Genomic DNA, 22,332 nt, shown 5'->3' with positions numbered 1-22,332 from the left:
TGTCTGTGGCTCTCTCCACCTCTCAGTGGCAGTAACTTGCTGCAGGAAGGGTCAGACAGTAATCATTTATACCTGTCTTCATGAGGATGTAAGTCAATGTATTATCTCTCAAAGAAGATTTCTATTTAAGCCTTACTCTGACATGTGAAGTGTCAAAGGGGGAAAACTATATTTGGACATTTTTGGACACACTAAATCTTTACCTGAGTAAATTTCAGTTTTGGTGTTTTGTTCTTTTGGAGAAAAAAAGATCCCTGTGCTGGCAGTTGTCTAGTCTCCACCTAGACAGATATGTTCATTCATCCACTCATCTCAGCTCAACCATAAGAAACTGTTTTTCAATGAAGGGACACAGAAGCCTGGGAAATCTGAGACGTATAGCAATAAATCAGTATATAAAGAGACTGAAACTAAACAATCAGTGGCGTTTGTACCAGCTTGAGTGCCTAGGGCGAAGGTAACAAGCTTGGGGAGGGGTGGGGCTGGTGTATATATTAGCACCTGCAGCCTCGGTACTTTCCGTTGCATCCCAGGATATGCCAGGTCAATTGTGATGACCCTAAAACAGACTAACTCTGGACAGGGAGGGGGCGTCCTTTCCTCTTCCCAGTGGTCTCAGTTCTAAAGACCACTTCAGTAATATCTCCTTGTCATACCTTAAAATGCAAATTAAGACTTATAAATAAGTCCACCCTCTCATTTCCTTAAAATGTTTTGGTCTCCTTGTTCTCCATTGTATAACAACAACAGCAAAAAAAGTGGTAAAAATGAATCATCAGAGACTGATTTCCCCTACCTACACTCTTAGGAGGGAAGGAGTACTAAATCAGCAAAGGCATGTTAACAGGGAGGAAAAAAATAACTAGAGATCACGAACAATAATCATAATTCAAAAATTAAATAATTAAAACAATGCACTGGACAATTTACAGAATGTCTCCATGTTAATTATTTCAGTACTCACAGTGAAAGTGGTGTTATTGATCATTTGTTAAGTCCCTTCTAAAAGTAACTACCTTTCATTTACTAAAGATACTGTTGATTCCTTTGGAAACACGTGACCCACAACTTCTTGGCTTCCTTCAACCGCAGAAGAGAGATTTAGTCATCACCCCGAGTCGCAGCGAGGGTGAGTCACAGAGCGAGGAGGGAACGTGAGAACTCCTCACACATTTAAGTACTTTGAGTTTGACAGGAGCCCAGGCACCTCCACCCTAAGAGGATCTTCGACGTCAGGGTGGCACAACCCTTCTTTCCCCAGCACAGCGAGCAGATCGGGCAGGTCACAAGCAGCCCAGCCAGTCCACACCAGCTTCTGTGTCCCCGTTCATCTTAAATAAGGTAACCAATGATGGAGTTCTGTCATTTATTCCTTCATTTCTCATGTCAGTCTTCAAACTGTTTTGTCTTACAAAATGAATCAAGTTGTCTTTCATGCTGCAGTCAATGGTTGCTATAAAAAAAAAAAAAAAAAAAAACAGATATGTTAGGAGGCTGTAACGGGCCCTGGGTCCATCTCACCACAGAAATGATCTCAGTGTCCCTCGAGACCTTGCCTTGACCTTCCCCAGGTTTCTCTTTGAATGTTCTTTAGCACCCTAGAATTACAATTACATTTACATCTAGTTCATCTCTCTGTGCTTATTTGACACCATCTGTGAATCTTATAATTAATTGCAAACTGGAGTGGGAAGAGGCTCCAAAAAGAGTGGGAATCTTAGCTGAGTTTCTGATTGGAACAACAGATTTGCTACCAACTGCAGGTCAGGTCTGTTTGTCTACCTGCTTTACCGATATTTTCAGATGTCAATTTAGGCAAATATACACACACACGCTAGCTGAGTGAGAAAGATGTTTAGTCCAGAAGGAAGCAGGGAAACTCCTCAAGGCACATTTGATTCCTGGACACTGGGATGACAATAATAAACCTACTTCGTGTATTTACTCTCTATTTTATGATTCAGGTTGGGATTTTACCTGAAACTCCCAACATACAATGAGAAAGGGAGAAAGTCAGTTTAGTGGCTTCAAGGACAGCCCTTGTTAAAGGCTTTATGATGCAAAACGGTAGTGTGGTCTCTCTCTCTCTCCCAGCGGGTTGATTTTTAGCAGCTGGGGAAAAAGTTTAAAGAAAACACACTTTTAAATTAGAATTCAATTTAGGGTTGTACAAATAGTTCTGAAATGTCCTGCTACACTATTAGCTCCAGGGTAAGGATTATGTTTTATTTAGCTTAGTAAGTGCTCTAAAAAAATCCTTGGCTAGATACTGCATAAAATGCAAATTAAATGTTGTATCATCTTTGTTGTACTTTAGACATTCGAAAAGTGTGCTCAATTTTTAGGACAAAGCTCAATATTTAAATGCAAGGAAAAAATGATTATCTCATACATATCAAATGGAGAAAATGGGAATTGGTTTTAAAACCCTTATAAGGCATGTCACTTTCTCAAGGTACTGTCTTTAAAAACTCTGCTTCTGCTCAAAGATAACTGAGACTAAAAGAAATATACTGAAGATCTGAACACGCTTTCTGCATCTCTGCATAACATTCTCTCTGTATTCTAAGCTTTCCTTGAAGCTTTGTAACTAAGCTATAATAAAATACAATATACAATGTATTTCAATTAGCAACTTTTATTCAGCAACATAAATAAGGTAACCATGGCTTTAACAACAATTCTTAACCTGCCAGTGCTGTCAGGAAGCATATCGGCAAAATAATAAACCTAGGAGGGACTGGAAATATTAATTAATTAATTAATTAATTATGGATGTTTTATCAATTATAATTTAAAAGTTTTGAGAGAAAGCAAATGAGATACTTTTTTCCTTAGAACTAAAGAATGCAAAACGTGGGCTTCCCTGGTGGCACAGTGGTTGAGAGTCCGCCTGCCGATGCAGGGGACGTGGGTTCGTGCCCCGGTCCTGGAAGATCCCACATGCCGCGGAGCGGCTGGGCCCGTGAGCCATGGCCACTGAGCCTGTGCGGCCGGAGCCTGTGCTCCGCAACGGGACAGGCCACAACAGTGAGAGGCCCGCGTACCGCAAAAAAAAAGAATGCAAAACGTAAATTCATCAGGTCTTCCCTACAAAAGAGTGGGTTGGCACATCTCTGCCAGGAGACTGAATGAGTCTGCAAAGAGGCACACCCCTCTCCATACCTCAGTGTCCCACTCCACAGGGCACACTGGGTACTGTGGGCCGCCTCCCTCCTGCAGGAAGCAGGATGCAAGGGGAACATAACTGGTGGAGGAGCTTCTTCATCCCACTGAGGGAACTTACAAGGATGAACACCATCTCAGCCGTATTATCAGGGACATCATAATCATTATCATTTTAATCAGACCCTCAACGGAGCGTTTGTTGCCTTATGTAAGGCTATTTCAGGTAAGGTCCCTCAGCTACATTTTAAAAATTTTTTTAGATTTCTGGGTGCCCAACTTGAACATTTTTTTCACAGGAACATCATTCATTAGTCATACGAATTAGTTTGTGTCATTAGGTGCAAGTGTCATTTTTCTTAAAGAAAAGTGCCACAGAAATCTCAGAAAGGCCAGTTAGGTTAAATAGTGACCGAATTCCTTGACTCAATGAAAAGGTAAAAATAAAAAGGAATTTGGTGTCAATTAACCAGGTTTACAATATTTAAACGTACAAAGGACATGCACATCCAGTTAGACTGCTGTCAACACTAAGAAAGCTTGTGCAAGAGAACCTCAGAAAGAAAATATTTTAGAACACAATTGCTAAATGTTCTCTATTTGATGTATTTTGGTAAAAACTTAGTTGTTGATTCAACTCAGGCCATGATTGCAACAAATTGAAAAAAAATAAAGATTCTACAAATCCCTTAACAATCAGTGTGATTGACTAGTCTCAGTATTGCTTTCTAAAACAAAGTCTTTTGTGAAGTTCTGTGGAAATAAAACCAAGTTGTATGGAAAGAAGTCTACATTTGTTATAAAAAGTATACCTTGCAAAGACATTGAAACGTTAAGACATTATTTTCCATTTTGTTTCTTTTAAACTGTCATTTATTTTTAAAGGGCAGAGGAAGATGACTAAGAGAAGTGAAATCAAAGGATCTTATTTTAGATATTTTACTAGGAAAAGAAACCCAGAAAGAGAAAATTAAAAGAAGCAGAAGTGGGCAAGGTCAGCAATCGAGTTGCAATATTTTCCTATAGCTGCAGCCAAGTAGTTACTTTAGCCCGTTACGTGCAGATGAAAGAGAAAATTAGTTCTCCTTTCTTGGTTCCTTTTGAGGCTTTGTGGCATGGTGGAGAATTCAGATAATGTATTTTCAGTTTTCCTATTGACTGATAACGTGTTCATCTCTTTCTATTTCTACTTCTTTTTTTACACAGTTTAGGAATTGAGATCAAAATTTTAGGTCTAGCCTCTCTCTGGCAAATGACCCTACCAGGGTAGTATGGGTACTAGGGTAGTATGACATCTACCCTACTTAGCTCACAGAAGTATTTTGACAATTTAATGAGATAAATTTTATTTGAACGCTTTTCAAAAATGTTTAAAGTTATCTAAATTGGAAGTGTGACTGTATGATGATAATAATGATGATGATATTGATGATGCCCTGATGATTTAGAGGGCTCAAAGGTTAATCCAATTATCACTAGAACTCTGGTGTTCAAGTGGAAACTTCCTTCTCTCCCTCTCCTCCTTCTTTCCTTCTACATTTATTTACTTAATACCAACTATCACACAATGCACAGGTGGTGTAGAGAAGTGTACACATAGCCCAGAGCTGCATGGGAATCCAGGTAGCAGCGGAGCAGAGGGTTAAAGCATGGATGCTGGGAGTGAGTGGCCTGCATAGCAGTCCCCAGAGCAGCACAATTCTATCTTGAGCCAATTAACATGCATTTCTGAATTTGTTTCCTCATCTATAAAATACAGATAATTTTACTGTAAGGTTTGAATGAGAAAAATATTTCTAGATCCTAGCAGAACACCTAGAATGTGGTAATACTCAATAAATCATAGAGTTATTATCATTTCTACCTGACTTGGTCAAATGGGAATCCCAAGGACCATGGCTTTCTAGGAGCATCCTCTGAATTCTGTAGTCAGCAGGCCACCCATCTGAAAGGTGCCCCAGAGGAGTCCAGAGAGGTCCAAACTCAAAAGGCTCAGCCAGAATTTAGGCCTCATAAAAGCTGTGAGTGCTCATTTGGTAATTTCTAAATTCACTAATTGTATCACACATAAATTTGGCTTTGTTCACTGCCTCCTATCCTGATGACAAAAAGGCAATTATTTTATTTTATTTTATTTTTGAAGATGTTGGGGGTAGGAGTTTATTAATTTATTTCTTTATTTTGGCTGTGTTGAGTCTTCATTTCTGTGCGAGGGCTCTCTCTAGTTGTGGCAAGCGGGGGCCACTCTTCATCACGGTGCGCAGGCCTCTCACTATCGTGGCCTCTCTTGTTGCGGAGCATGGGCTCCAGACGCGCAGGCTCAGCAGTTGTGGCTCACGGGCTTCGCCGCTCTGCGGCATGTGGGATCCTCCCAGACCAGGGCTCGAACCCGTGTCCCCTGCATTGGCAGGCAGACTCTCAACCACTGCGCCACCAGGGAAGCCCGGCAATTATTTTTTTAAAAACATAGAAATTGATGCTTACAGCAGCAGGGTATGAATAATATTTATAAATAACAAAACTTTTCCGGTAAGACTATAAAAAAATATGAACTCTTATCAATGTGGCACTACTGAGGAACCAACAACTGAGTTTCCAGAAAAGTAGTTCTGATGCTGTACAGTTCTGGCCCCCCAAGACAAGGCAGTGCTAGACCAGTGGTTCTCAAATGGGAATGCTTTTATCTCCAGGGGCCATCTGGCAATGTCTGGAGACACTTTTGGTTTTCTGGTTGTCACAACTAGGGACGGGGTCTACTGACATCTAGATGATAGAGGCCAGGGGTGCTGCTAAACATCCTGTAATACACAGGACAAACCCCACAACAAAGAATTATCTGACCCAAAATTGCAGAAGTACTGAAGTTGAGAACCCAATCCAAGATATGGGCAATGCATAGAGCAGCCTCCTCACAAAGTGAAAGAGATTGATCCTGCCATATGACAAGGTTCTTCCTGTGTAGCACACCTAGTCACTTTATTTCACCAAGTACTCTTCAAGGTGGAAGTTATTATCTCCATATTACAGATAGAAAAATGGAGGTGAAGATAATAAAAGTAATTTACCCAAAGGCCTTCTGATGGTAGAGGAACTGAGACTGAAACTTTACCGGCCTGATTCCAAGGCCTGGGCTCCTAAGCCCTGCTCTAATTGTCATGTGTGTGTGTGTGTGTGTGTGTGTGTGCGTGTGTGTGTGTGACCTTGGTCCTTGCTTTTCCAAATTTTATCTTGGCTTAATAAAAATTTCCATGACCAGTTCAGAGGACTTATATTGAGAATTGCACCCATCCTTTTGCACTGCACTGTAGGGGCTGCAGATCTGCTTTCTCTTACTTGGTTCTTGTCCTTGACGGGTCAAGAGGCTCACAGCCCCTGGGTGCTAGAAGGACTACTGCAGACCTAGGTGCTTCTTACCAAGGGATTTGTACCCCTACCAAGCAGTTTGTGTGAGATAAATTGGAAAACACAACAGATAAGCAAACAACCCAAGCTACTAAAGTCTGTGTCCTGAGTCACTGAATTGCTGTCACCAGAGAACTATGTGGAGGTGACCACACCTGGCAGACTAAGGTTGAAGCAGACCTATTAGTTGTTGTTACTCATTTACTTCTCAGTGGTCAATGAACCAATCAACCATCAGTCAGCTTCTGTGTACAGGTCATGTTCCCAACGACTGTGACCAACCCAGCGTTGTTACTCAGAGGTGGCATCTTGGCTAAAATACTATTAGAGGACGAAGGTATGTGTTGGTTTGTGGCTGACTTGGTCCAATGACCTAGAGGAATGTGAACCTTAGGAACTGAAGAAGACCAGTATTTTTGGATGATAATCTTTGGGGAAAGGACAGGCTTTGCAAAACTCTACGTCAAGGTTTGCTGTCCTCAGATTCGGGCTGCAGGCTGGGACACCAGCATCTGAAATGACCCTCAGCCCAGAGGGGTAACTAGTGAGGACAACACATTTGAGCATGAGCCCATCCCTGACAACTAAAACCTACTCTCTGTTTGCTTGTTATCAAGGAAAAATTGGTTTGGCTAGGGAAGGAGGAGGTTGAGCAGGGTGTAGAGAAGATGAGGAGAGAAGAGGGAGTCTGACTGCTTTGGTTTGAGTTTTTGTTTTTCTCCAGGGGTTATGAAGGTGAACTTGCCAAAGAGTAGAAGGCAGAAAACTCAGTGTCCAAGGTCACTAGATTCTGAAGTCCTGGGTATGAAATAGTTCTTACCTATTCTGTGCATGGAAATCAAAGCTGTCGAACACTTTTCTCAGAAAAAAAAAAAAAGTTTTATTTTCCTTTGCCAAATTTTTAACTTTTTTGTTTTGAATTAATTTCAAACTTATGGAAAAGTTGAAAGAATAGTACAACCCAGAATCCCCAGATATTGACATTGTACCACATTTACACTCTTATTCTCTCCTTAGAGAACATACGTGTTCTTAATATATTTGTTTATATACATATTCTTATTATTTCCTAAACTGTTTGAGAGTAAGTTGAAGACATGGTGCTACTTAATCTTTAAATACTTCTGTGTGTATTTCCTAAAAAGCAGGACATTTTCTACATAATCATAGTAAATTATCAAAATTGAGAAATTGATATTCATGCAGTATTATTTATCAGATCTACAGAGCTTACTCAAATTTCACTTGTCAACCTAAAAAAGTTCTTTTTGACAAAAGAAAAAAATGATTTTCTGGTGCAAGATCACAAGTTGCATGGGGTTGTCACTTCTATTTAGTCTCCATTAATCAGGAACAGTCTTCAGTCCTTCTTTTCCTTCACTCATGCCTTTGACATTTTTGAAGAGTACAGGCCACACATTGTGTAGAGTTGAAAGATGTGCCTTATGCATGATTAGCTTTCAGTTATGCACAGAAGTGCTGCTGTGTCCTTCTCAGTGGCTATACCAGGAGGGACATGATGTTGGTTTGTCCCATAACTAGTAGTGTTCATTTTTATCACTTGGTTAAAGTGGTATCTGTCAGATTTCTCCACTGTGAAATTACTATTGCTCTCTTTTTAATTACCACAGATCTTATGCAAAGATTCTTTGAGATTCTATGGTTATTGTTTCTTATCAGAATTTCACCCACTAGTTTAAAATTGCCTGGAACAATTGTCACTATGTCAGTTGCCAAATGATGATTTGCTAATTCCATCCTTCCTTTTACACTTATTAACTGGCATATTAATTCTCCTATAAAATGAGGCAGGTAATGTGCCCTCTCTAACTGAGAAGGCTGTTAAGAGGATCAAATGAGACCTATATGTAAAAGTGCAGTGCAGAATGCTTCATAAATGTAAGCCATTGTTTTACTATTGTTCACCTTATGCCTGCCATCGGCCAAACACAACGACACAGAAAATTTCCACTCTCTGCTCTAGGGCACATTAAACCCCATGAGTATTTGTATTTTTCACAAAATTCCCTTGGGAGTTCGGATTGCAACAAAGGCTACAGAATCCATTCAGGGAATATAGTCAACATTTAGTTATTTGACAATTATTTATCAAGACCAGGACTTGAACAAAACACTATACTAATTGATTGTATAAACATGAAATTTCCTTAAAATGTCTAAATATGAAATTTTGCAAGAGTTGGTTACACCACCCCACCCCTCAAAATTATATATTTTTAATGTATTTATATATTTGAGAAGGGGAAATCCTGCTACATGGACACGATTTGCAACAAACGAATAACTCCTACAGAGGGAAGATTTGGAGAAACTATACCCAATTTTTACGCCACAATAGTCTAAAAACCTGACTGCTTTAGAAATAGTCACAGCTATATCACAAGAATCAACTAGTTTGCACAAACCTACCATTTACCTCTGACTTCTGTTTATCAGTTAATAATTCTTTTACTCTTTTTTTTCTTTCTTTAGCTATAGATCTTTTGGCAGGAAAAAAAGATGAAAGCAGAGCCCAAATTTTCCATGATAAGTGAAGATATACTACACTATTTTTTATCTGAAATAATCTGTTCCTTGTAAAGCAATGGAAATAAAATTGTGTGTATGTGTGCACGTGAGTGTGTGTGTGTACCATTCTATCTGTATGTATGCTTGTATTCCTCATTAAGGAAAGAAACATTTGTATATATATGCAGGAAATAAATGTCTTATCAACCCAATGACCTGTGTCAACTTTGCCATTACTTTTTCTACTACTTGGTTAGTTTTTGCATTACTTTAGAGGAGTGTTTTAGCACTTAAATGGCCATCTTCCCAACCAATAAGAGTTATTGTATTTTTAACTATCTATTTATACACTCAAATGCATTAAGATATCTTAAGTTCATCACTCCTGGGTTATAATGCCTTAATGGTTCTAATTTGAATTTTCTTTCTAATTTTGAACACTCAGGACACCATCTTCTTTTACTGTTCAAGAAAGAAGTGTCTCCGTCATACACAGGGGGAAAATGCTCTTTTGGGTGTTAGCCCTCCTGATCCTTTGTGGTTTTCTATGGCATTATAAAGGACAGCTAAAGATCACAGACATCACTGATAAGTACATTTTCATCACTGGGTGTGACACTGGCTTTGGAAACTTGGCAGCCAGAACTTTTGATAAAAAAGGATTTCATGTAATTGCTGCCTGTCTGACTGAATCAGGATCAACAGCTTTAAAGGAAGAAACCTCAGAGAGACTTCATACTGTGCTTCTGGATATAACTGACCCAGAAAGTGTCAAGAGGACTGCCCAGTGGGTGAAAAACCAAGCAGGGGAGAAAGGTGAGTGATGTGGGGATGGGAAGAATGGAAGGGGTGTTGAGAAGTTGCCAAAGCTAAATAAAATGTGTTCTGATTTTAAATAGTTTCTCCAAAAAAATATTTCCTAAATACCAGCTGTGTACTGGAGAAGATTGGAGAAATTTTAGAATAACCCCTGAGTAGTTCTAAGTTGCAAGCTCTCTACATGCATGAGAGACACAGCCCACGTTATCCTAAGTCCCAGTGGGTGAATTTAGAACTGAGATAGAGGTATTAACTTTTCCTGGTCTTTTCCTGTGAAGTGCTACTCTAGCCCCCTGCACAGCAAAGAACTTGGGGCTAAAAACTAGAGGAGATCATGGGGGCAATCTCCAAATTGTCATCTGGATTGGGACCCACTTCTCACTACAAAATGGTTCCAGAGCTCACACATTTTCACTGGGAAAGGAAGAAAATGGTCTGAGGATCTGAGCAAAGGTGTCTTAGATAGTCGTGATAGAGTAGTGAGTCACTGGACCTCATTCTGCCTTAGATTCTGCAAAGATGGCAGCATTCTGAACTAGAATACTTTTATTGGCTTGGATCAAGTTTGAAATATTCTCATGAATGAAGATATTTGAGTCCACAAAGGAAAAAACAAATGTATGTGATTTTTCTCTATCACATCTTCATCATATAGTTGAGACTCTGAAACTTTCAAAAACAATGGTTTGACGAGGCTCCAGTTATTTTTTAATGCTTGAATTCCAAACACCTTTAACAATATTAAATGCTCCCCACCATAAAATAAGCCAAGTGAATGACTGGGTTTTTACCAAAAATAACTGTGAAATAGATCAATGTTGTTCTTTGTCTATAAAGAACTGTTTGTAAATATTCTCTGGCTTTGCCATCTAGCACAGTAGGAAAAATCGACCAGTTTACTCACATCTGAGATTAAAAAGCAAAAAGTCTCACTCAGACAGTATCAGTATTTGACATTCAGAAGCAGAAACAGAAGAATTGTGAGATTGGCTTCCAGTCGCAGAACTTCAGCCATTTCAGTTTAGCCTCCCACCCTCTGCTCTCACTTCCCAAGACAGCAAAGTATTTCAAAGCAGGAAGGAGTATGACTAGAAGCAGGAAATGGCACCATCAGGTAAAGCAAGGGCTGTATTTCCATCAAGGATGCCCATATAATGCCACCTTCTACCACACCTCCTTCCCTTCCTCTCTGTTCTAGGTCTCTGGGGTCTGATCAACAACGCTGGTGTTGTCGGTGTGCTGGCGCCCACTGACTGGCTGACAGTGGAGGACTACAGAGAACCTATTGAAGTGAACCTGTTTGGACTCATCAGTGTCACGTTAAATATGCTTCCCTTGGTCAAAAAAGCTCGAGGGAGGGTTATCAACGTCTCCAGTATTGGGGGTCGGCTTGCATTCAGTGGAGGGGGCTACGCTCCATCCAAATATGCAGTAGAAGCCTTCAATGACAGCTTAAGGTAAAGCAAAGATGGGTATATTAGAAAATAATAGGTGCTAACGTTCACTGAACATTTATTTATGTACCAGACACTATTTTTGGTGCTTTACGCTATTCCCAATTTATAGATGATACCACTGTAACTAAGAGAGATGAAGTAACTAGCCCAAGGTCACCCAGCTGTCAAGTGGTAGAATTAAGATTTGAACATAATTCTGTCGAAGTCTTTTTTCCTTTTTGCATTAGTGCATGATGTGGATAGTGGTGGCAAACTTATATTCAACAGATCAGCTTATTTAACAGGGAATCCCAGAGAGAAGCTAAATCAGGTCTCTCTGTTGGTGTTACTGTCAGCTGCAGACACAACAGTAGCATTTTATTTAAACCCTCGGTAGAAAATTATCTGGTAAATAATGACTCAGCTATGCAGCATTTTATTTCCTCTTGTTGCAAGTTCTGGACTCAAACCTCACACACTATATCTGAATGTATGGTAACCTCCCCACCCCCACCCCAAGGACAAGAAAGACAGCTTTCCTCTGATGCTTCCATTTCCAAATGAAACTCAGAGTAGGAGCTTGCTAATCAGAGGTGAAGATTCTGCTACCACCAGAAAGCATTGACCACATCTTTTTGCTGTGTGCTATCAGAGAATCCCAGAGCATAAAACCATAAGATGACCAATTTAATAAACAAAGTCCCCCAACTCAGTGTGAGCAGACATGAATTACTTTGGGTTTATGATGTTTGAGGTTCACTGGGCTTCTTGAATCTCTAGATTTATACCTTTTGACAGATTTGGGGAATTTTCAACCAGTGTTTCTCCAAACTTTTTTTTTTTCTACAATCTACTATTCCTTCTCCTAGGATTCTAACACAAATGTTAGACCTTTTGGTTTTGTCCCACAGATCCCTATGTTTCTGTTCACTTTTCAATTATTTTTCTCTTTGCTGTTCAGATTAGGTAATTTCTAATGATCTGTCTTCAAATTCACTGCTTTTCCTTCATCTTCTCCATTTTACTAATGAGTCCAGCCAGTAAATATTTTATTTTGATTATTGTATTTTTCAAGTGTAAAATTTTCATTTGGTTCTTTCTTTTCTGAAAACTTTCTTTCTTTCTCTCTCTTTCTCTCTCTCTCTCCCTCCCTCCCTCTTCCTTTCTTCAGAAATAAAGAGAAAGAAAGAAAGAAAGAAAGAAAGAAAGAAAGAAAGAAAGAAAGAAAGAAAGAAAGAAAGAAAAAAAGAAAGAAAGAAAGAGGAAGGAAGGAAGGAAGAGAGGAATGAAAGAGGGAGAGGAAGAAAGAGCGAGGGAGGGAGGAAGGATGGAAGGGAAGGAGGAAGAAAGAAAGAAAGAGGAAAGAGGGAAGGGAAGGAGGGAAAGAAGAAGAAAGAGGGAGGGAGGAAAGAAGGGAAGAAGGAAGGAAGAGGATTCCCGGCTCTCTCTGAGCATTAGGATCCCCCACGCCAACTCCTCAAGCCAGAACAATGGGCTTCGCCTGGAGTTCTCTCTGTTTATGAATTGGATCTCTCCTGGAATTCTTTCCTTCTACTTCTGAGTTTTGAGGTTGATTTGAGTCCAGACCAGGGATCTAGAGCAGCGGAAATATAGGAAACCCACGTTTGGCTCAGTGGTATTTCAAAATCTACTCTTCTTCCCTACTTTGCCTACTAACATTTGCTTTTTAGAGTTTTTAAATAGTTGCTCCATGCATTCTGTCCAGGTATTGTAGCTGCTTTCAATAGGAGAGACAGGAGTGTGTGTGTGCTTAATGTATCTTACCTGAAACCAGAACCTGTGACCGTCAGTTCAAAGCCTCTAAACTGCAAATGGTTATATCAGTTAAGGTTCTCATGGGAAATGGAGGCACATTAAAATTGGGCCAATGGAGCAGATTTACTGAAAGGACTGTTTGCAGACATGCGAGCTGTGTAGGGAAATCTCAAAAGGTAGTGTAGTTTCTAGGAGTTAATGCCACCAGGGGTATATCTGTCCACAGGACTGAAGGGACAAAGAGACAGGGTTGTCTCCAGAACCTGGATACATAGAGGCTATCACCTTCAGGTGAGGGATGAAACCAACCAGTGTCCACACCGCAGGAGGAATAACTAACTCAACCTCTTCTCATCGTTCCCTGTAATCTCCCACCAGTACTCCCAACTGACTGTACCCAATAGAAGGCAAAATCCCAGAATGTAGTGCAGGAAGAAGGGTGGAGGGGACTAGAGGAGCAAATGGAGGGTATCCAGCAGAGTGTGCCTTAGGGAAGAAAGACAAATTAGATAGAGCCTTTTCTTCGATTTATACATTTATTTATTCAACCAGCATGTGTTGAAAGCACATGTTAGAGTTTGTAATCTAAACCATGGATCTAGGCTTAGCTTACCAGTAAAAGGTCAGATTATTCCAAGGAGACTAATAAAGACAGAGCAGCTCCATTTTGCCATTTAATCTGTTTGCCTGGTTTGATTCTCCCAGGAAATAAACACAATAGCATTAGAACAACACTTCTCAAACAGTAAATCGCCAGAGGATTTTGTCAAAATGCAGATTCTGATTCAGTGGGTCTCAGGTGGGTCCTGAGTTTCTGCATTTCTAAGAAGTACCCAAGTACTGCCCGTGATTCAGGGATCGCACTTTGATTAGCAAGGTCATGGGGAACCTCCATTAGTCTCTTTGGTTGCCCTTTAGTTCCGTGATTTCAGCAACAGTATCCTAATAAAATTTTAGTATACTTAAGGATTTACTCACTTTTAAAAAGAGATTTCAACAGACGGGCTTGTAGGATTACAATGGAACTATACCATGCTTGAAATTAACCAATAAGGGTGTTTATTTCTTTCTAAGGCTTGGAGCTGATATTAGAAATGCTACTGTGTATTCAGGCCACACTCCAGTGACAGCTACAGAATTTCTATATTATAAGAGGATTAGGAGCAGCAGTCCAATTGGGAGAAGGCTGGAGCTCTTTAAAGCTGTATTTGCCCAGCAAGCATACTGGTTTCATACTGGTTTTACTTACCTGGTAAGCTTAGTTGTGGACTTAAAGTCACTTGTCCCTAGATTATATGTTATTTTCATGGGCACGTGGAGAGACAAGACTTCCCAAATACCCCCTTGGCACTGCTACATTCCAAAATCCAAAGGGGATCAGAAGATAGGTGAGAAAAATACAATTAAGTTGGAAAATAATCTTTTTAATTTTAATGCAAGCAATATACATTTCTATATCTTTCAAGGTCAAGCTAATTTGCATTTTTAGTAAAATATACTTCAAACTAGACAATAGGTATGTTTCTAGAAAGCAGAACCTAAGATAAACCACATTTTAAGTTCACTGGTAGAGCTCTTTGAAAAATGTTATGGTGAAGACTTCTGTAAAATGAATAACTATTTCCTTATATATTACTGGTGGAACTAGAAATTAAATTTAGGGAACGATTATTCATAAACCGTTTGTAATACTTTGGTTTGCTTTAAAGAAAGGGGCACCATATTCCCTTAAAACCATGTCTCCTGGTAAACCAGTAGACTATTGGTTTTCCAAGGCGACATGATGAAAGAGTTTGCCAAGCAGCATAGGGAGCAGGTTAGTCGGGCCAGGGATTGTCATATTGTATCCCTCAGCCCCCCTCATTTGTGCTGTAATCTCCTCACATTCCTGGAGGAGAGGTAAACTTGACCATCCAGGCCAGCCATTAGTCGATTTCACCATCAGGTAGCTTGAGTACTGAGAAGAACCTTGTCCCCAACCCAAATGCTTGTCAACTTAATGAGACACTGTCTTTTGGGGGAACACTGCACTGGGGGTGGGTCTACCCAGATCCCTTTCCTGTTCTGCCACTAAACCAGCCCTCACTTCACCACCCTGAACTTCAGTTTCCTCATCTGCAAACTGAGAGGATAGAACAAGATGCTCTTTCCCATGCACCCCATTCCATGATTCCATGAAAAGATTCATAAGCAAACATTCTCCAAGTAAGCCTGGATTAAACATCTTCTATGGACTCTTTTCACAGGCGGGACATGAAAGCTTTTGATGTGCACGTCGCATGCATTGAACCAGGATTGTTCAAAACATATCTGTCAGATCCAGTAAAGTCCATCGAAAGAAAACTTACCATTTGGAAGCATCTGTCTCCAGACATCAAGCAACAATACGGAGAAGACTACATCGAAAAAAGTGAGTTTCTGGGTGGACCCAGGGTCCTCTGGTATTCATTGTCCTAGACAGCTTGAATGAGACTCAAACATAATTGAAAAAATAAGGTTCTCATGGTAATACACCAATAGAGATCTCAAATATGGATCAGGGATGCTTATTAATTCCAGTGTCATCTCTTGCTCCTCCAAGTGTTTATAAACACTTACTGAGCACTTACTAAGTGCCAAGTTCTATACTAAGTGCCTTATAAATTATATCATTTATTCCTCAAAAGAACTATAGTAGTGAGCAGAGGCTTGGAAAGGGGAAATGTCCTACCCAAGCTTATACAACTCCCCCAGGCCATGCCTGGACTGGAGCCCATGGTCATCACCTCTACCCAAACCTCCTCTTTTTGGTAATCACCGACTACTCATTCAACATTGTTCAAGGATTTATGGAGGTTACAAAATATAAAGACTCAGACTTTGACCCTTAACTAGCTTACAATCTAGTTGACAACAAAATGTAAGCAGATGAGACTGTACAACATGCAAGAAACTTGATCCTTTACTTCTGAGACACAACCCAACAGCCCAGAAGGGGTGCTAGATAGTATGCTCTCTAATTACCAAGAAATTCAGCACAGGATAAAAAGTACTGCTGGTTAAGAAGCCTTTATAGGAAAGGTCAGGTTTGAATAAGGCCTAAACAGCAAGAAATTATTTGGGTGGAAGTCTTCTGGAGCAGGAATGCATGGGAGATGGAGATGGAAGGAAAAGTAACATAAGTCAGACTGAGTCAGGGATAGAGGAATAATCATAAAGATTAGATAATGATGACTAACACATAGTGAACATTTACTATGTACTTGTCACCATTCTAAGTGCTTTACACAAACTCTTTCATTTAAAATGCCCAAACAAACCCTCTGAATTTTATAGAAATAGAGGCACAGGGATGTAACTTGCCCAAAGTGGCACAGCTAGTAAGTGGAAGAGCTAGATCTAAACCCAGACAGCCTGACTTCGCCATCTATTCTTGGGCCGTGCACTGCAACAGGGAAGAGGCATTGAGGAACTGCTGGAACTTCCCTGTGTCAGGGGCCCACCTCCACGTCAAATGTCCTGGCCCTGTTAGTTTACTTGCCATTCCTCGAACACTTACTAAGCTCCTGCTGTGAGCCAAACAGGGCCCCACCTAATTTTGTGTCACTCTAACCCCAGCTGTGATCTTACCTCTTCATCAACAGGCTTGGTAAGACAGCCAACTGTGACAAGGTTCAAGGCCAGGAGTTTTCAAGGTGGAGCCAAGAGCCTAGTCAGATCCACCTGGGGAGGTTTTTAGACAGACTGAGTTCCCCAGCCACCTCACTACACACACACACACACACACACACACAGGTCAACTAGAACATCTGGTTTGACAAACCTCCCAGTGCTGATATGTCACTATGTGTAGGGTTACAACCATTGCCATTAAACGCTCTGTTTCTCACTCACATACTGCCTCTGAAGGTTCTAAGTAATTTGGGAAACAAAATCCCTCATTGAAAAGAGCTTTCCCTGTTTGATGTTGACGTTGATACTTTCTAAGTGCCTGTGAATATATCATCAACTTCCATCTCAAAATTATTTTTGACTTGGCCCCTGGGTCAGGTGTTCTTTCTCAGAATTCCCAAAGGAATTCCCAAAATAGAGCCCTATTTTTTTTTTTTTTTTTGCGGTACGCGGGCCTCTCACTGATGTGGCCTCTCACGTTGCGGAGCACAGGCTCCGGACGCGCAGGCTCAGCGGCCATGGCTCACGGGCCCAGCCGCTCCACGGCATGTGGGATCTTCCCAGACCGGGGAACGAACCCGCGCCCCCTGCATCGGCAGGCGGACTCTCAACCACTGCGCCACCAGGGAAGCCCATAGAGCCCTATTTTGTCCTGGGTGCTCATTAGAGTTTTCTGAGCCAGGACCTCAAGATCAGCCAGACTCACAGTTCCAAAGTAGACCACAAATTTAAGCTCACCTTGCTTCATTGTGCAAGGTGGAGTAGTAGGAATTTAAAATTGACTAAAATTGACTAAGACTTACGAGCTAGCCTCAATTAGACTCTTTGAACACCTTTTGGCTACTGGCCCTGAAGTAGAAGGAAAGATTTAACACAATAGATTTTCCCTTGAGAAGACACAACTCAAGGTATGTTTTAAGAGCTTGGGAGGAATGCTCCAAGCCATCACCACTCCCTTGATAAAATACCTGCCTCTTTAAAGGTATCTTAGCTTGGGTCTTCCCTGGTGGCGCAGTGGTTAAGAATCTGCCTGCCAATGCAGGGGACACGGGTTTGAACCCTGGTCTGGGAAGATCCCACATGCCGCGGAGCAACCAAGTCCATGTGCCACAACTACCGAGGCTGCGCTCTAGAGCCGCAGGCCACAACTACTGAGCCCGTGTGCCACAGCTACTGAGCCCGCGTGCTGCAACTACTGAAGCTCACGCCCCTAGAGCCCATGCTCCACAATAAGAGAAGTCACCACAATGAGAGCACATACACCACAACAAAGAGTAGCCCCCACTCGCCGCAAATAGAGAAAGCCCGTGCACAGCAACGAAGACCCAATATAGCCAAAAATAAGTAAATAAATTAATTAATTTTTTAAGAAGTGTCAGCTCATTACTCAAACACTTCATTTACCTGAGAAGCAGGATAACTTTAGCTTCCTGAGTCAGGGCTTTGGGAGATAATTCTCTATTCACTGACTTATAGAGGCACGTGTTATATCAGTGTACACACACACAGGCACAAGCACATGTGCACACTCACATTTCCTATAAACTTACTACTCCCATAAAACAAATTCGGAATCAAACTACTAACTTCCTGGGTTCAGGAGCCTCAGAGACTTTATGAAGTATCTTTCCTACATTGGTTTAAAGTAGCACTTCTCAAAGTTTGGTCCGTGGACCAGCGCCACCAGCATCACCTGGAAACTTGATAGAAGTGCAAACTCTTGGGCTCCACTTCACACTCACTGAGTCAGAAACTAGAGGTGGGACCTGGCTTTTAACAAGCCCTCTAGGAGATTCTGCTTCTCACTCAAGTTTGAGAGCCAGCGGTCTAAAGAAATCACTGTTGCATCCTTTTCTGAGGAATAGATAGAAACCCATAACAAGGGGACCCAGTTATAATGGCAAATTCAAAATAAATTCCCTCACTGCATCCTCCCTTTTGCAACCTGGCCTCACACTCCCCTACTCCTCTTCTTTCACAGAGCAAATGTGCTTTTGTCTCTTTTTACAGGTCTAGACAAACTGAAAGACTCTACATCCCTTGTGAACACGGACCTTTCCCTGGTGGTGGAATGCATGGACCACGCTCTCACAAGTCTCTTCCCTAAAACCCATTATGCTGCTGGAAAAGATGCCAAAACTTTCTGGATTCCTCTGTCTCACATGCCAGCAGTTTTGCAAGACTTTTTATTGTTGAAACAGAAAGTAGAGCTGGCTAATCCTAAGGCAGTGTGACTAAGCTGACCACAGACACCTGCCCCAGGCTATGAGATTGGTTGATTCCAAGGACATATCTCCTTCTCCATCTCATTCTTTACCTAATCCAACCTAGACTCATTTAGAAGATGCTTCTTTTGGTAAAAGAAGAGATCCCACCCTCACTGATGATGTCTCAGGGTCCCTTCTCAAACTTTGTTTGAAAAGATGGGCAGGTATGACACCTGTCCAACATTTAGGCTTTGCTTGCTTGGTATGATGTAAGGAAAATGGGAAGACTTTCCCATCCAAAATGATCTCCACCCCTTGCCTGCCCCATGCTTCTAATCCACAGCACTTAAAAGTAACTCCTGAATGTTAAATATTTGTCCCTTATCAAAACATTGAGAGATAAGTAGAAGACTTTCATAAGTGGATTAGGTGTGTTATCTTGCTGAGATAAGGATTAGAACTCAGTTCTGTGAGCTTTGATGGAGGCAAGAAAAGGAAGGGTAATGAAGCATTATGGAACTGGTATAAGCTAAGGGGCAGCAGAAAAGTACTAGGTAAGACTACAAGTAGGAGGGAAGGAAAAGGAGAAAAGGAATAGGAGGGCTGAAAAAAAGTGTAAAAGTAGAGGTAGGGAGATTCCAAGACAAGCCTGCCTATCCTGGAGGGAACTACAGAGGATGGACAGCTTCTTCAAGGCCACTGTGAACATTGATGCCCATACAGCTCTCTGTGGAAAGATGGTAACAACAGAGGAACCAGTCATTCCAAAAGAAGAAAAATGTAGAACATGTGTGTTTATTCTGGTTTATTGTAAATATAACAAGACATAGACTATCTAATAAAATTACACCTGAGATGGTTGGAAATCCAATATTTGAGGGGGTCTCTGAAGCCCCATGAAAATACGGAGCTAAATTCAAAGACTCTCTTTCACCTACAGTGACAGTGAGAGCAGGTCTGCTCCTGGCTCATATCATGGTTCTAAATTGGGTTGACTCTGGACCCACCCCCCATCCAAAAGAAACATCTACCTAAATGGATGCTTGCCCAAACCCCAGCACCCAGCCCAGTATCACTCACAGAGGTTGGCTAAATATTTACATGAAAAGCCCGAATTGTCAAAATTTAACATTTGCTACAGATTAATGTAGGGTGAAACAGCGGGAGAAATTATCTAGTGTGCATATTTGTGTGTACACGCACACACACACTGAACTTACTGCGAAGAAACTAATGTCTGCTGCTTGAAACCATGTCACTTAGAAGATATCAGTAATTCAATTCATTTACACTCACCTTTCAGGAAACATCTGCCTATGAGGTAGTTTCCTCCTTTCACATTTGCAACATACTGATGATTTTGCAAAATCAAATTTCCAATGGCGTCAGGTCCACCTGAACATATATTTCATTATTTTGAGAGAAGATACACTCATCCTTTTTGCATGAAAATGAAGAAAATCACAGCAAGAATCAGATAGAAAAATTCTCGGGCAAAATTATCTCAACTATCATCACTACCTACTTATGAACTCATCTCCATCTTGGTCCTAGCCCCAGAGACCATCCACCTACAGATTCCTGATTTCTTCTGGTTGCAACTAACCACCTATGGGTTAGGTGACTGTCACTCGGCTTATCCTTGGAGCTGAAGTTCATCCGCATTGTTTGCTGGGGCTCCTCCTTCTCACCTTGAACTCCTAGATCTTGGCTTCATTTCATTGCTTTAAAAACATCTAGCCTGCTGCTTCCTGACCTTCTGGGACTCCAGGGCTTTAGAATCTGCAGGAACCTCATTTGCTGAACTTTCCACCATGTCATTGGGCTTACCTAATGGTGTTATTTCCTTTATTTCACCTTGGCCTGAGTTCTTTACTCATTTCTCCAAGTAGCTACAATTGGTAACTCCCTGTTTCACCTAACCAAAAAAATGCTGTACTTAAATGAATGCTCTCAAATATGATATCACCTTAAAATGAAACCAAATATATTCATCCAAGCAACTTTTAAAGTTTTTCAACTAAATGAGAAGGTGGGGGCATTTGGAGTATAAAGACATAGTCTCAACAAAAGCACAAGACCTGGGAGGGAGGGAGGGACTCAGGGGGTAGGGACATGGGAAGGTCAGGGCACCAGGAGTCTGAACTATGGGTTCCTAGATGTCTCTCCATCACACAATCACTTCTCATATTCTCTGTGCTCTTGGGGAAATACATTTTTATCAATAATATTTTGGTGGACATATGTGCTGGACTTTCTGCTAAACACTGGCCTATAGTCAGGAACAAAATTGATATGGTCCCTTCCATCACAGAGCTTAAGGTAACCCAAAGACTGAGGCTGCCACTCAGGATGCCTTAGAGGAGCTTCTCCAGGAATCTGTGGTCAAAATGAATTGAGACATCGTCTTCTGCCACACTGAGCTTGGGAGGTCCTTCCCCACTTAGTTTGGAGGGACCAGGAGAACTTCCCAGATGTTCCCTCTGGTCGGATCTAAAAATCCAGCTGTGTCCAATATAGCTCTATCTGAACAATATATTCAAATCTGGAGTTTCTATCTCCCTCGCCCCACCTACCCTTTCCCTGTCCAGCACCAACTACTGTCAATTTTATCTCCTGAGGAGACCTCAAGTCCATCTACTTCTCTTCATGTCCAGTGCAACCATCTGTTCAAGCTTCCATCATCTCTTATCTCAACTACAGCATATTTACCCTGTGTAGCTTCAATGATTTCTCCTCACTGCAGTCAGATTGTTCAAAATTAAAATCTGATCATGCTGGTCTTCTCCCCACCTCCACTTTCCTAAACACTTCAGTATGTTCCCATTGCACTTTGACTAGATTAAAATGCAAAACATAAACCACGTTGTCCTGGCATGCCTCATGAGCCTCATTTTAGGCTACTATTCTCATTTTGCCATCTCAGGGCCTTTGATCATGCTTCTCCCTAGAACGTTCTGATTTTACCTGCTTATCTAGTTTCCTCATCCTACGATCTCAGACCCTTCCTCAGGGAGGCATGTACAATTCCAAAATCTGACCACCATCTTTTCATCCCAACTTATACCTTCTCACAGCACCCTATAATTTACTTCAGGGCACTTATCACAGTCTCTAATTATGTATTTGTGTGGCTGGTAAGTTAGTTAATATTGGTCTTCCCTATCAATTTTTTTTCTTAACTTTTTATTGACATTGGCAAATTAAAATAGAATAAATTAACAAGTATTTTTTCAAAAAATGTTTTGTACAAAAATACTGTCAAAATTTCCTAAAAAGCTTTCAACACAGTAGTATCTTTTCATGTACTGAATATAACTATTAGCACGGTGTCAAAAATATTGAAG

General features: G+C 40.9%; 1 protein-coding gene across 1 annotated transcript; it reads left to right on the top strand.

The window, feature by feature from the left end:
- Positions 1–1,110: 1,110 nt before the first annotated feature.
- DHRS9 (dehydrogenase/reductase 9) lies at positions 1,111–19,841 on the top strand. The gene is made up of 5 exons (XM_081242214.1): positions 1,111–1,341; positions 9,542–9,912; positions 11,114–11,372; positions 15,374–15,537; positions 18,789–19,841. Exons 2-5 carry the CDS (start codon positions 9,600–9,602, stop codon positions 19,010–19,012), a joined length of 960 nt encoding a protein of 319 aa, XP_081098340.1. The 5' UTR covers positions 1,111–1,341; positions 9,542–9,599; the 3' UTR covers positions 19,013–19,841.
- The last annotated feature ends 2,491 nt before the right edge of the window (positions 19,842–22,332 follow it).

This window comes from Mesoplodon bidens, assembly GCF_964165515.1.
Source record: "Mesoplodon bidens genome assembly, chromosome: 8".
NCBI lineage: Eukaryota > Metazoa > Chordata > Mammalia > Artiodactyla > Ziphiidae > Mesoplodon > Mesoplodon bidens.
Note: the sequence above shows the minus strand (reverse complement) of the source record. Positions and strands in the feature narration are given on the sequence as shown.

Bases quoted from the DNA above. Each gene is read 5' to 3' on its own strand.
- DHRS9 (XM_081242214.1), top strand. From the start codon at position 9,600: ATGCTCTTTTGGGTGTTAGCCCTCCTGATCCTTTGTGGTTTTCTATGG. The intron at 9,913-11,113 runs GTGAGTGATGTG...TCTCTGTTCTAG, and splicing joins AAACCAAGCAGGGGAGAAAG to GTCTCTGGGGTCTGATCAAC. The intron at 15,538-18,788 runs GTGAGTTTCTGG...CTCTTTTTACAG, and splicing joins AGAAGACTACATCGAAAAAA to GTCTAGACAAACTGAAAGAC.